Source organism: Triticum aestivum, chromosome 7D (assembly GCF_018294505.1).
Source record: "Triticum aestivum cultivar Chinese Spring chromosome 7D, IWGSC CS RefSeq v2.1, whole genome shotgun sequence".
NCBI lineage: Eukaryota > Viridiplantae > Streptophyta > Magnoliopsida > Poales > Poaceae > Triticum > Triticum aestivum.
Genome location: NC_057814.1, coordinates 579721001 through 579736207, shown reverse-complemented (window position 1 = coordinate 579736207; position 15207 = coordinate 579721001). Strand labels below are relative to the sequence as shown.

The 15207-nt window shown below is 44.1% G+C and overlaps 1 protein-coding gene across 1 annotated transcript; it reads left to right on the top strand.

The window, feature by feature from the left end:
• Nucleotides 1-13260: 13260 nt before the first annotated feature.
• On the top strand, nucleotides 13261-14205 carry LOC123171334 (BTB/POZ and MATH domain-containing protein 1-like). The gene has a single exon (XM_044588879.1). It carries the CDS (start codon nucleotides 13261-13263, stop codon nucleotides 14098-14100), a length of 840 nt encoding a protein of 279 aa, XP_044444814.1. The 3' UTR covers nucleotides 14101-14205.
• Nucleotides 14206-15207: the final 1002 nt, after the last annotated feature.

Here is a 15207-nt window from a genome sequence, read left to right as displayed (position 1 = left end):
ATCAGCAGGATATTTAGTTTTCCCACACAAGACTTCAACATCTCAAACAATTCCAATGGGTGAAATAGTATCTCTATTGGCAAGTTTAATTACATCAATATCTTCTAACTCAGGAGGTGCAATGTCATGCATAATTTCTTTGTATAAGTCAATAGGTATTGCACTAGCACTAGCACCCATATCGCACAAGCCATGATAACAATGATCTCCTATTTTAAGAGAAATAACAGGCATGCCTACCGCAGGTCTATGTTTATCTTTAGCACAAGGTTTAGCAATTCTAGCAGTTTCATCACAGAAATAAATAACATGCCCATCAATATTATCAGCCAGGAGATCTTTAACAATAGCAATATTAGGTTCAACTTTAACTTGCTCAGGAGATGTATAAGTTCTAATATTGCTTTTACGAACCACAATTGAAGCTTTAGCATGATCTTTTATCCTAATAGGAAAAGGTGGTTTCTCTACATAAGCAGTAGGAATAATAGGATCATTATAAGTGATAGTTTTCTTCAACTTTAATAGGTACAGCTACTTTTACTTCTATGGGAGGATGATATTTAAACCACGTTTCCTTAGGGAGATCAACATGAGTAGCAAAAGATTCACAGAAAGAAGCTACTATCTCAGAGTCAAGTCCATATTTAGTGCTAAATTTACGGAAAACATCGGTATCCATAAAAGATTTAACACAATCAAACTTAGGTGTCATACCTGACTCCTTACCTTCGTCGAGATCCCAATCTTCAGAGTTGCGTTTAATTCTTTCCAACAAATCCCATTTGAATTCAATAGTCTTCATCATAAAAGAGCCAGCACAAGAAGTATCGAGCATGGTGCGATTGTTATCAAAAAGCCGAGCATAAATTTTTTGAATAATCATTTCTCTTGAGAGCGCATGATTGGGGCATGAATATAACATTGATTTAAGGCTCCCCCAAGCTTGAGCGATGCTTTCTCCTTCCCGAGGCCAAAAATTATATATATATAATTACGATCACGATGAACAAGATGCATAGGACAAAACTTCTGATGAAATTCCAGTTTCAATCGTTTGTAGTTCCATGATCCCATATCATCACATAGCCTATACCATGTCAACCCATCTCCCTTCAAAGATAAAGCGAAGACCTTCTTCTTGATAACATCATCGGGCATGCCTGCAAGCTTAAATAATCCACAAACTTCATCCACATATATTAGGTGCTCATCAGGATGTAATGTTCCATCTCCTGTAAAAGGATTAGCTAGCAGTTTTTCTAACATACCCGAAGGAATTTCAAAGTAGACATTTTCATTTTTAGTAGGTTCAGAAGAAACTCTTTGCTCTACTGGTCGGGGTGAAGATACCCCGAACAAGCCCCTCAGAGGATTACTTTTCATAGTAACAAGTGACAGTAAATTTCAGCACACTATATAAATTTTTCTTTACCAAATTCCACCTACCAAAGGCGCTTCACTCCCCGGCAACAGCGCCAGAAAAGATTCTTGATGACCCACAAGTATAGGGGATCTATCGTAGTCCTTTCGATAAGTAAGAGTGTCGAACCCAACGAGGAGCAGAAGGAAATGATAAGCGGTTTTCAGCAAGGTATTCTCTGCAAGCACTGAAATAATATGTAACAGATAGTTTTGTGATAAGATAATTTGTAACGAGCAACAAGTAACAAAAGTAAATAAAGTGCAGCAAGGTGGCCCAATCCTTTTTGTAGCAAAGGACAAGCCTGGACAAACTCTTATATAATGAAAAGCGCTCCCGAGGACACATGGGAATTATCGTCAAGCTAATTTTCATCACGTTCATATGATTCGCGTTCGGTACTTTGATAATTTGATATGTGGGTGTACCGGTGCTTGGGTGCTGTTCTTACTTGAAAAAGCATCCCACTTATGATTAACTCCTATTGCAAGCATCCCCAACTACAAGTATTAAGGTAAACCTAACCATAGCATGAAACATATGGATCCAAATCAGCCCCTTACGAAGCAACGCATAAACTAGGGTTTAAGCTTCTGTCACTCTAGCAACCCATCATCTACTTATTACTTCCCAATGCCTTCCTCTAGGCCAAAATAATGGTGAAGTGTCATGTAGTCGACGTTCACATAACACCACTAGAGGAGAGACAACATACATCTCACCAAAATATCGAACGAATACCAAATTCACATGACTACTAATAGCAAGACTTCTCCCATGTCCTGTGGAACAAACGTAACTACTCACAAAGCATATTCATGTTCATAATCAGAGGAGTATTGATATGCATAAAGGATCTGAATATATGATCTTCCACCGAATAAACCAACTAGCATCAACTACAAGGAGTAATCAACACTACTAGCAACCTATAGGTACCAATCGCGGACTTGGAGACAAGAATTGGATACAAGAGATGAACTAGTGTTTGAGAGGAGATGGTGCTGGTGAAGATGTTGATGGAGATTGGCCCCCTCCCGATGAGGGGAGCGTTGGTGCTGATGATGGCGATGATTCCCCCGCGGAGGGAAGTGTCCCGGCAGAACAGCTCTGCCGGAGCCCTAGATTGATTCCGCCAAGGTTCCGCCTCGTGGCGGTGGAGTCTTGTCCCGAAAGCTTGCTTTTGACTTTTCTTCGGACGAAAGACTTCATATAGCAGAAGATGGGCACCGTAGGGCCAACAGGGGGCCCACGAGGGAGGGGGCGCGCCCAGTGGGGTAGGGCACGCCCCCACCCTCGTGGCCAGGGTGTGGGCCCCCTCTGGTATTTCTTCCGCTCAGTATTTTTTATTATTTCCAAAAACAACTTTCGTGGAGTTTCAGGACTTTTGGAGTTGTGCAGAATAGGTCTCTAATATTTGCTCCTTTTCCAGCCCAGAATTCCAGCTGCCGCCATTCTCCCTCCTTATGTAAACCTTGTAAAATAAGAGAGAATAGGCATAAGTATTGTGACATAATGAGTAATAATAGCCCATAATGCAATAAATATCGTTATAAAAGCATGGTGCAAAATGGACGTATCAACATCATAGATCGCACCATATCTAATAAAATACGATTACGACGTTCTGACACACCATTACGCTGTGGTGTTCCGGGTGGCGTGAGTTGCGAAACTATTCCGCATTGTTTCAAATGAAGACCAAACTCATAACTCAAATATTCACCTCCACGATCAAATCGTAGAAACTTTATTTTCTTGTTACAATGATTTTCCACTTCACTCTGAAATTCTTTGAACTTTTCAAATGTTTCAAAGTTATGTTTCATCAAGTAGATATACCCATATCTGCTCAAATCATCTGTGAAGGTCAGAAAATATCGATACCCGCCGTGAGCCTCAACACTCATCGAACCTTATACATCAGTATGTATTATTTCCAACAAGTCTGCTGCTCACTCCATAGTTCCGAAGAACAGAGTTTTAGTCATCTTGCCCACGAGGCATGGTTCGCAAGCATCAAATGACTCATAATCAAATGATTCCAAAAGCCCATCAGCATGGAGTTTCTTCATGTGCTTTACACCAATATGACCTAAACCGCAGTGCCACAAATATGTTGCACTATCATTATCAATTTGCATCTTTTGGCATCACTATTATGAATATGTGTATTATTATGATCGAGATTCAGTAAAACATTTACATTGGATGTATGACCATAGAATGTTTTATTCATGTAAAAAGAACAACAATTATTCTCGGACTTAAATGAATAACCGTATCACAATAAACATGATCAAATCATATTCATGCTCAACGCAAACACCGAATAACATTTATTTAGGTCCAACACCAATCCCGAAGGTATAGGGAGTGTGCGATGGTGATCTTATCAACCTTGGAATCACTTCCAACACATATCGTCACTTCTACATCAACTAGTCTCTGTTCATTTTGCAACTCCCGTTTCGAGTTACTACTCCCGTTTCGAGTTACTACTCTTTAGTAACTGAACCAGTATCAAATACCGAGGGGTTGCTATAAACACTAGTAAAGTACACATCAATAACATGTATATCAAATATACTTTTGTTCACTTTGCCATCCTTCTTATCAGCCAAATGTTTGGGGTAGTTCCGATTTCAGTGACCATTCCCTTTGCAGTAGAAGCACTCAGTTTCAGGTTTAGGTCTAGCTTTGGGCTTCTTCATGGGAGTGACAACTTGCTTGCCATTCTTCTTGAAGTTCCCTTTCCTTTCCTTTGCCCTTTTTTTGAAACTAGTGGTCTTGTTAACCATCAAGAATTAATGCTCTTTCTTATTTTCTACCTTCGCCGATTTCAGTATCGTGAAGAGCTCGGGAATCGTTTTCGTTATCCCTTGCATATTATAGTTCATCACGAAGTTGTAGTAACTCGGTGATAGTGTCCAGAGAACTTTGTCAATCACTATCTTATCTGGAAGATTAACTCCCATTTGATTCAAGTGATTGTAGTAGTCAGACATTTTGAGCACATGCTCACTAGCTGAGCTATTCTCCTCCATCTTTTAGGCAAAGTACTTTGTCAGAGGTTTCATACCTCTTAAAACGGGCATGAGTCTGAAATACCAATTTTAACTCTTGGAACATCTCATATGCTCCATGTGTTCAAAACATTTCTGAAGTCCCGGTCCTAAGCCGTAAAGCATGGTGCACTAAACTATCAAGTAGTCATCATACCGAGCTTGTCAAACGTTCATAACGTCTGCATCTGCTCCTGCAATAGTTCTGTCACCTAGCGGTGCATCAAGGACATAATACTTCTGTGCAGCAATGAGGATAATCCTCAGATCATGGAGCTAGTCCGCATCATTGCTACTAACATCTTTCAACGTATTCTTCTCTAGGAACATATCAAAAAATAAACGGGGAACTACATCACGAGCTATTGATCTACAACATAGATATGCGAATACTATTAGGACTAAGTTCATGATAAATTAAAGTTCAATTAATCATATTACTTAAGAACTCCCACTTAGATAGACATCCCTCTAGTCATCTAAATGATCACGTGATCCAAATAAACTAAACCATGTACGATCATCACATGAGATGGAGTAGTTTTCAATGGTGAACATCACTATGTTGATCCTATCTACTATATGATTCACGCTCGACCTTTCGGTCTCCAGTGTTCCGAGGCCATATCGGCATATGCTAGGCTCATCAAGTTTAACCCGAGTATTCTGCGTGTGCAAAACTGGCTTGCACCCGTTGTATGTGAACGTAGAGCTTATCACCGATCATCACGTGGTGTCTCAACACGACGAACTGTAGCAACGGTGCATACTCAGGGAGAACACTTGTACCTTGAAATTTAGTGAGAGATCATCTTATAATGCTACCGCTGAACTAAGAAAAATAAGATGCATAAAGGATAAACATCACATGCAATCAAAATAAGTGATATGATATTGCCATCATTATCTTGTGCCTTTGATCTCCATCTCCAAAGCACCGTCATGATCACCATCGTCACCGGCTTGAGACCTTGATCTCCATCGAAGCATCATTGTCGTCTCGCCAACTATTGCTTCTACGACTATCGCTACCGCTTAGGGATAAAGTAAAGCAATTACATGGCGATTGCATTTCATACAATAAAGCGACAACCATAAGGCTGCTGCCAGTTGCCGATAACTTTACAAAACGAGATCATCTCATACAACAATTTATATATCATCACGTCTTGACCATATCACATCACAGCAAGCCCTGCAAAAACAAGTTAGACGTCCTCTACTTTGTTGTTGCAAGTTTTACATGGCTGCTACGGGCTTAGCAAGAACCGTTCTTACCTACGCATCAAAACCACAACGATTTTTCGTCAAGTGTGCTGTTTTAACCTTCAACAAGGACTGGGCGTAGTCACACTCGATTCAACTAAAGTTGGAGAAACAGACACCCACTAGCCACCTGTGTGCGAAGCACAGCGGTAGAACCAGTCTCATGAACGCGGTCATGTAATGTCGGTCTGGGCCGCTTCATCCAACAATACCGCCGAATCAAAGTATGACATGCTGGTAAGCAGTATGACTATTATCGCCCACAACTCTTTGTGTTCTACTCGTGCAAATAACATCTACGCATAGACCTGGCTCTGATGCCACTGTTAGGGAACGCAGTATTTCAAAAAAATTCCTACGATCACGCAAGATCTATCTAGATGCATAGCAACGAGAGGGGAGAGTGTGTCTACGTACCCTCATAGACAGAAAGCGGAAGCGTTTATCAACGTGGTTGATGTAGTCATACACCTTCACGATCTGTCCCGATCAAGTACCGAACGTACGGCACCTCCGCGTTTAGCACAATTTCAGCTTGATGACGTCATTGCCTTCTTGATCCAGCAAGAGGGGCTAGGTAGTAGATGAGTTCCGGCAGCACGACGGCGTGGTGACGGTGTTGGTGAAGAACAATCTCCGCAGGGCTTCGCCAAGCACTACAGAAACTATGACAGAGGATAAACTAGAGGGGACGGAATTGCCGGCACACGGCTTGGTGATTCTTGATGTGTCTTTGGTGCAAGCCCTGCCCCTCTATTTATACGTTGAGACCTTGGGTCAAAACTTGGAGCAAAAGCCTCCTCAAAGTTGGTTTTGCCCAAAAGGCAAGAGTCCCACTCGGACTCCAGGACCAAACGCCACAATCCTTGGCGTCTGTCCCAGATGCCACGGGCCTCACCGTCTGGCCCAGGGCCAGACGCCAGGTTCTCCGGCATTTGGCCTCTGACCTCCGCAAAACTTTCTTTTGCCCCGACTTATAGCCCCGTGGGCCTGACCCCTTGGCCTAACCATATCATCCAATACATGAATCTTTACCTTTGGACCATTCCGGAGCTCCTCGTCATGTCCGTGATCTCAACCGGGACTCCGAACAACATTCAGTCACCAACACTCATAACTCATATAGTGTTATATCGTCAACGAACGTGAAGCGTGCGGACCCTACGGGTTCGAGAACTATGTAAATATGACGAGACACCTCTCCGGTCAATAACCAATAGCGGAACCTGGATGCCCATATTGGCTCCTACATATTCTATGAAGATCTTTACCGGTCGAACCTTATGACAACATATGTAATTCCCTTTGTCATCGGTATGTTACTTGCCCGAGATTCGATCGTCGGTATCTTCATACCTAGTTCAATATCGTTACCGGCAAGCCTCTTTACTCTCTCCGTAATACATCATCCCATAACTAACTCATTAGTCACATTGCTTGCAAGGCTTATTATGATGTGCATTACCGAGAGGGCCCAGAGATACCTCTCCGATACACGGAGTGACAAATCCTAATCTTGATCTATGCCAACCCAATAAACACCTTCGGAGACACCTGTAGAGCATCTATATAATCACCCAGTTACATTGTGACGTTTGATAGCACACAAGGTGTTCCTCTGGTATTCGGGAGTTGCATAATCCCATAGTCAGAGGAATATGTATAAGTCATGAAGAAATCAATAGCAATAAAACTTAACGATCATTATGCTAAGCTAACGGATGGGTCTTGTCCATCACAGCATTCTCCGAATGATGTGACCCCGTTCATCAAATGACAACACATGTCTATGGTCAGGAAACTTGACCATCTTTGATTAACGAGCTAGTCTAGTAGAGGCATACTAGGGACACTTTGTTTTGTCTATGTATTCACACATGTATCAAGTTTCCGGTTAATACAATTCTAGCATGAATAATAAACATTTATCATGATATAAGGAAATAAAATAATAACTTTATTATTGTCTCTAGGGCATTTTTCGTTCAGTGCAGAGCTCTTCTAAGCGTACCATCGCACCACGAAGATTAGCTCTTTTTTAGACGAAGAACAGCTCAAATCATGCATCGTGGAGGTCGAATTTCATTGTTCAATCTACACCAACCACGATAAGCCTACATTATACCCTGTGGCAGTTTTTTCAAATACTCGCATACAACCACTCATTAGATTTCACCGACCTCTTAGACATTGCCCATCATCATATTGTTGTTGTTGAATGGGCGCACCATGATCCATGCCATACACGGACATGAACCGAATGTTAGCGAATCCTGTGGGGTGTATCATTGTCGTTAGATGCAATTCTTCGTGGGGAATGTTCTCTGGAGAAATACCACGAGGGCAAATTAAACTATCTTGATTCAAATACATTTTGTTTGCTCTAAACCGAAGTATGTCCCTGTTGCAACGCATAGAGAAATTTACTAGTTAAACAAACAAGACAAACCACAAAGAAATAAGGTGATGCTGGTATCATACTTAGATATGACATTGTTATGTCACATTTAGATAATCCAAAAGAAAGTTCTGCAACCATAAGGAGCTAGTTAACTAATTTCCTGCAGACCTGAAGTTGTTGCTGAAGCGTCGATGGAATCGTGTAGGATCGAATGGGCCGGTACTACTACGTCTCACCTACTCTCACCTAAATAATACAGGCACGCATATGATCTTTGACGTCAATATATAACCATCAGCACATGTACCTCGCAGCAAGTTTTCTTTTTTCATGCGTTACAACTTAAAATAAAAGTGCTGGTTTTTCTAAAGATAAAAGTACTAGCCGGACAGCTGAACAGATCTGTTAAACATGCTTACAGGTGTTAGTGTACACATCGACATTTGATGGTTAGGAGACAGTGGTATCCCTTGCCTGACAGAGTTCAAGTCCCAGACTTGACATTGCTGCTCGCATTTTTCTGGATTTATTCCAGGCCTTCCAACGATGTGAGTTCAATGCGAGGAGATGTACCCAACGACTACGAAGGCTTCTGTGGCGACATCTCAATCTCAAGATGATATGTCGGCTCAGTCTCTCAAAGATGTTGCGTGCGAGTATTCATAGAGATAAGTGTATATGCACATGTATGAGATTTTGTGTCTGTGATGTCTTAAAAAATAGTGTACACATCGACGTTTCGGAATCCATTTGTGGCCTGTCGGCCATTATGGAAAAGATAGATTACCCAGTGTGAGGTTTTATCCGAAGAGAACTTCGCTGTTTACACAATGCAATTACCTACTTATGTGTCCTAGCAAATCATCATATTGGTACCACATCCCAATGCCCGATATGTAAATCTAGAGCCGAGGACATAGCACATGTTTTGTTCAAATGTGGTAGGGCACGTTCGGTTTGAGAGGTACTGGGGCTGAGGAGGTTAATTGACAAGGCGCTAAGGGTTGATCAATCGGGCTCCGTGATCATCGAGTCCTTGGTACGTGACCTGGCAGTCCGGGGGGCATACATAGATCCGGTCCAATTTCAGAGATTGTGGCGGGTACCTGCTGGTACTTATGGTGGCAGAGGCGATGCATTGTCAGAGCAGAAGATGTCCTAACACTAGTACGTACGGGGCCAGCGATTCAGTCTTTGGTGTTGAGCTTCGTCTGGGCTTCAGGGAAACCGGCCACATCCCCACGCCTAAATCACTGGAGAAGGGCGATGTTGGGCTAGACTATTCTAAATGTTGATGCTTATTTTTCTGAAGTTGAATTTACAGGGTCTTGCGGCGCTGATTCAGGATAATAGTGGGGCATTCTTGGCAGCGGCAAGAGCAAAATTAGTGCATGTTCCAATGTCGTTTCAGCGGAGGCCGCAACATTGTATGGAGGCTTGAAGCTGGTCAATCGGTTGGCATGCAAAAATGTTCTCATACGCATGGAAAGTATCACAGTGGTTCGAGAAGGATACTTTATGGTTGTAGTCCCTATTCTAGAAGACTATCATAGAGATTTAAGTGAGTTCGAGAAGGCTTGTCTCTGAGTTTTGCAATAGGGAATCTTATGTAGTAACGGATGTGCTAGCTACCCGGGGTAGTCAAAACCAGCCTTTGATTTGGTTTGATTCGCCCATGGAGTTTACCGCTAATTTTCTTACAGGCGATGTAGCTGTTATTTGAGTTTAATAAAGCTAGCCATGATGGCTTCTCTCTAAACAATATTCTTCTAGCTTAGTTAACATGGGACCTAAATTTTTGTGATCCAATAATTTATACTTTATCGCTAATTTTACCTCGGACCTAAAATAACATCTAGACACATTTTAGTGTTAGATACCGTGCCTAGACAAATTTGAGACAACTAATTCTAGATAGAGGTAATATATTAACAATTATTTTTTGCATAGTGATACGTCTCCAACGTATCTATAATTTATGAAGTATTCATGCTATTATATTATCTGTTTTGGATGTTTATGGGCTTTATTAAACACTTTTATATTATTTTTGGGACTAACCTATTAACCCAGAGCCCAGTGCCAGTTCCTGTTTTCCTTGTTTCAGTGTTTCGCAGAAAAGGAATATCAAACGGAGTCCAAACGGAATGAAACCTTCGGGGGCGTGATTTTTGGAACGAACGTGATCCAGGAGACTTGGAGTTGAAGTCAAGGAAGCTTCGAGGTGGCCACGAGGCAGGGAGGCGCGCCTGCCCCCTGGGCGCCCCCCACCCTCGTGGGCCCCTCGTGGCTCCACTTACCGACTTCTTTCGCCTATATATATCCATATACCCTCATTGAAGAACAGAATATATCAGGAGTTCCGCCGCCGCAAGCCTCTGTAGCCACCAAAAACCAATCAGGGCCCTGTTCTGGCACCCTGCCGGAGGGGGGGAACCCTCACCGGTGGCCATCTTCATTATCCCGGCGCTCTCCATGACGAGGAGGGAGTAGTTCACCCTCGGGGCTGAGGGTATGTACCAGTAGCTATGTGTTTGATATCCCTCTCTCATGTTCTTGAGGTGATACGATCTTGATGTATCGCGAGCTTTGCTATTATAGTTTGATCTTATGATGTTTCTCCCACTTTACTCTCTTGTAATGGATTGACTTTTCCCTTTAAAGTAATCTTATCGGATTGAGTCTTTAAGGATTTGAGAACACTTGATGTATGTCTTGCATGTGCTTATCTGTGGTGACAATGGGATATCACGTGATTCACTTGATGTATGTTTTGGTGATCAACTTGCGGGTTCAGTGACCTTGTGAACTTATGCATAGGGGTTGGCACATGTTTTCGTCTTGACTCTCCGGTAGAAACTTTGGGGCACTCTTTGAAATTCTTTGTGTTGGTTGAATAGATGAATCTGAGATTGTGTGATGCATATCGTATAATCATACCGACGGATACTTGAGGTGACATTGGAGTATCTAGGTGACATTAGGGTTTTGGTTGATTTGTGTCTTAAGGTGTTATTCTAGTACGAACTCTATGATAGATCGAACGGAAAGAATAGCTTCGTATTATTTTACTACGGACTCTTGAATAGATCGATCCGAAAGGATAACTTTGAGGTGGTTTCGTACCCTACCATAATCTCTTCGTTTGTTCTCCGCTATTAGTCACTTTGCAGTGACTCTTTGTTGCATGATGAGGGATAGTTATATGATTCAATTATGTTATTATTGTTGAGAGAACTTGCACTAGTGAAAGTATGAACCCTAGGCCTTGTTTCCTAGCATTGCAATACCGTTTGTGCTCACTTTTATCATTAGTTACCTTGCTGTTTTTATATTTTCAGATTACAAAAACCTATATCTACCATACATATTGCACTTGTATCACCATCTCTTCGCCGAACTAGTGCACCTATACAATTTACCATTGTATTGGGTGTGTTGGAGACACAAGAGACTTTTTGTTATTTGGTTGCAGGGTTGTTTGAGAGAGACCATCTTCATCCTACGCCTCCCACGGATTGATAAAACTTAGGTCATCCACTTGAGGGAAATTTGCTACTGTCCTACAAACCTCTGCACTTGGAGGCCCAACAACGTCTACAAGAAGAAGGTTGCGTAGTAGACATCACATAGGAAGATTATTTTTTAATAGGAAGAATTTTAGCTATGCATCTGAAGATACACACAACAAAAACTATCAAACTTGTGATCACGAGAAAGAAGGTTGTTTGAAAGAATCTAGAAGCAACGGTTAGTTGGATGCCAGTCCAGAGTCCCTTCGGAATCCATCCAAGCAGGCACTTAAACAAGTTGGATGCACCTGCCTGAGAGCCGTAATATTATCTCCTTTACAACCAGAAAATACAAGCCTGTTCAAATCAGAAATTAATAATAACGAGCAGATTATATACCTTGTTTCTGAATAGTGAAGCCATAGAAAACTAATCATGGTAGAAGCAACATGTGTGCTTTCTACCCCCGGGGAAGTCCCTGTTGTCGATCATGACGCACCAACTCCGGCAAACCAACCTAAGCCTAACGAGGGTTTTGAACGGCAGCAAGCGTAGCACCAATGACATGGCGGAGATGATGTCTTCGTGCGGCTGCCCAGCGAGGCAACACTTTCCTCATATAGTGCAGCATGTCTCAAGACCATGCTATTGTTGGCCACCAAGCCTTTCCTATCAAGAAGGCCCTCTAAGTCGCAGGTCAGGGGGTTGTATGCATACAACTTGAAGCTTGGTTCTCCCGAAGTCTTGAATAGTGGCCGTATGAAGAAGATAATACGACCACCGTCGACGATAGCAAGCGGGTTGATGCGGTCACCAAAGTGTGTGAAGCTAACGACGCTTGGTGGCAACGTGTCAACACCAATTCGACAGTGTAGATCCCACTCCCCTGTTCCATGGTCGTGCATCAGCCACATGTCATGCCGACAAGGCCCAAACATATTGGTTCTACTCACTTCAGTGCGAAAGAGGCAAAGGCACCCGCCGACCTGCTCTGTCAGATAGTGCTTGAGCTCACGGTTCTTCTCCATGTCGATCGATGGCAATGGCGTAGTCCTAAATTTTTGATAGGGAGAAGGAGATCAATGTCTCTTTAGATGGGGACTCGAGGTCATGCTTGACCAACCAATGAATATGTCCTTGCGCAAAAACACTCGTTTTGTTCTGGTGAACCACAGTAGTAAATGTGCACACCTTTGTACTTCTTGGTGCGTGAGTCGTAGCCAAGCCCTAGGCTTTCGTAATAGAGGCCTTACGAGATATAGACATAGGCCATGTACCGGGTCTCTGGAAGCGCCGCCATTTGGCCGGTGGACGGGTTAAGCACGTAGCGCGTCCTGTAGAGACTGCATCAATGATGACGCCTGGATCTTCGGACGTCCATTATTGTCGCGTGAGCTTGATTCCTGCAGGAGGAGCACCCTGGGGCCGCCGTGGCGGTTGGCGAGGCGGAGGTGGAGGTCGGCGAAGTCATCGGAGGCGAGTGTGCCGGCCAAGGCGCGAGAGAGGCAGCGGCATCTGTGCACGAACTTGGCCGGCAATCGCGCCAAGATGTCCTCGATGACATGGTCTGACAGGATAGGGCATAGCCCCGCCATGGGTGGGGTTCCCTTTCGCTGGCCAGCCGGCGGCGGGTACGTACGTACGGGTTTGGCCGCGCAGTCGGAGGCCAGGACGGTGTCTGCAGCCTTCCGGGCCCACCACGGCGTCGAGTCGGCACCGCTCGTGCTGGCGCACAGGCGCGACCTGGAGATCTCCGGCTACATTGGGGCCGACGGCACTCTCACCGTGAAATGCGCCATCACGGTGCTCGGGGAACAGTGCCCGAGAGTGGACGTGCCCGCGTCGCATCCTGTGCCGGCCTCAGACCTGGACCGGCACCTCGGGGAGCTCCTGCGGAGCGGGACGGGATCCGACATCACGTTCGTCGTCTCCGGCGAAACGTTCGCCGTGCACAAGGTCGTCCTGGCCGCGAGGTCACCGCTCTTCATGGCCGAGTTCTTCGGGGACGCGAGCGACAAGAAGTGTGCGCGGCGCCTGGAGGTCCACGGCATGGAGCCAGCGGAGTTCAAGGCCATGCTGCACTTCATCTACACCGACACGGCACCGGAGCTCGACCGACACGACGATGAGGAGGCGTTGGCGTTGACCTGTCGCCTCCTCGCGGCCGCCGACAGGTATGGGCTGGACAGGCTCAAGCTGATATGCTCGCAGAAGCTCTCTGCTAGCATTTGCGTCGGGACGGTGGCCAGGATTCTGGCTCTGGCGGACATGAACAACTGCCCTAGGCTCAAGGCGACGTGCGTTGAGTTCATCGTCGGAACGCCGGCGATTCTTGGTGCCGTGTTGGCGACGGAGGGCTACAAGGACGTGGAGGCGAACTGCCCTTGGGTGCTGGCTGACATTCTCAAGTCTGCAAGCGGGAGAAAGAATTGATGCGTAGTTGGGTTATACTATATATGTAGTCTAAGTTAAGTTGTATCCTGTCCTGTCACTCAGGGAACTGACGCTCAAATAGCCAAGTCCATGTTGCGGATGAAAGTTGAGACTAGTTTTGTAGTGTTATAATTGTGAGAAATGCATGTCTACCATGCATGGGATATCCGGTGCATGTAGCAGCCATTGTTTTTTATTGAAGACTAGCAAGATGCCCGTGCGTTGCACGTAACATCAAGATGCATTTGTATGAGTAGTTTATCTTGTGAGATAAAAGGATGAATGAGGGTAGTCCTGGCCATGGGCAGCCCGACCTGGCTCGGCCCGAGCCGCTCCGGGCCCATCGTTTTCGCGTTTTTCTGAAGGACGGGCCGGGCCGGCCCGAAGCCCGACGGGCTTTTACGTGTTTGGGTTGGGCTCGGGTCTAGAAAACAGGCCCGACGGTCGGGCCGGGCCGGGCTCGGGCCTGAGTTTTTTGCGTCGGGCTTGGCTAGGCCCGGCCCGAAGCCCTGCCCGGCCCGAGGTATGGCCAGGTATAATGAGGGAAGGCCTTATTTGCAAATGTGAAGAGGGGTGTGGGTATCTTTTTGCAAAATTGCCATAGTTTCCTTCCTATCCGTTAGATATAAATCGGACGGCCTATATTGCAGGATGGCAGGCACACCATCATCACCAACTCTGTTTGTTATAAGAATAGAGATTAGCATGCATTCATGACTATTGGTCTACTGCTTACAGTTGGTCAGACTTTTCTCTCACTGGTGCTCCAGTCCATAATCCCATGCCTTTTCATTTTATTTCCAAGTCTAAATCTATTTTATCTTTTCAACCGAAAGTTCATTTTATGATCTGTTTTCATATTTGTGATTATGATGGAGAGGAATTTAAAACGAGACCACTTTTTTATATTTCAACAAATTTGAAAATTCAAATTTAAAACATGGTGGAACACGATGCCCCCAAATGAAACTGGATTTAAAGTACTCGTATTTACTAACTTTTTAGTTACGATGAAACACTTTGGTAAATAGTGTAAAACATTATGATTCGCTACGGAGCATGGCGAGCCGTATATAGTGAAACAATAAGATTATTTATGTGAAATAA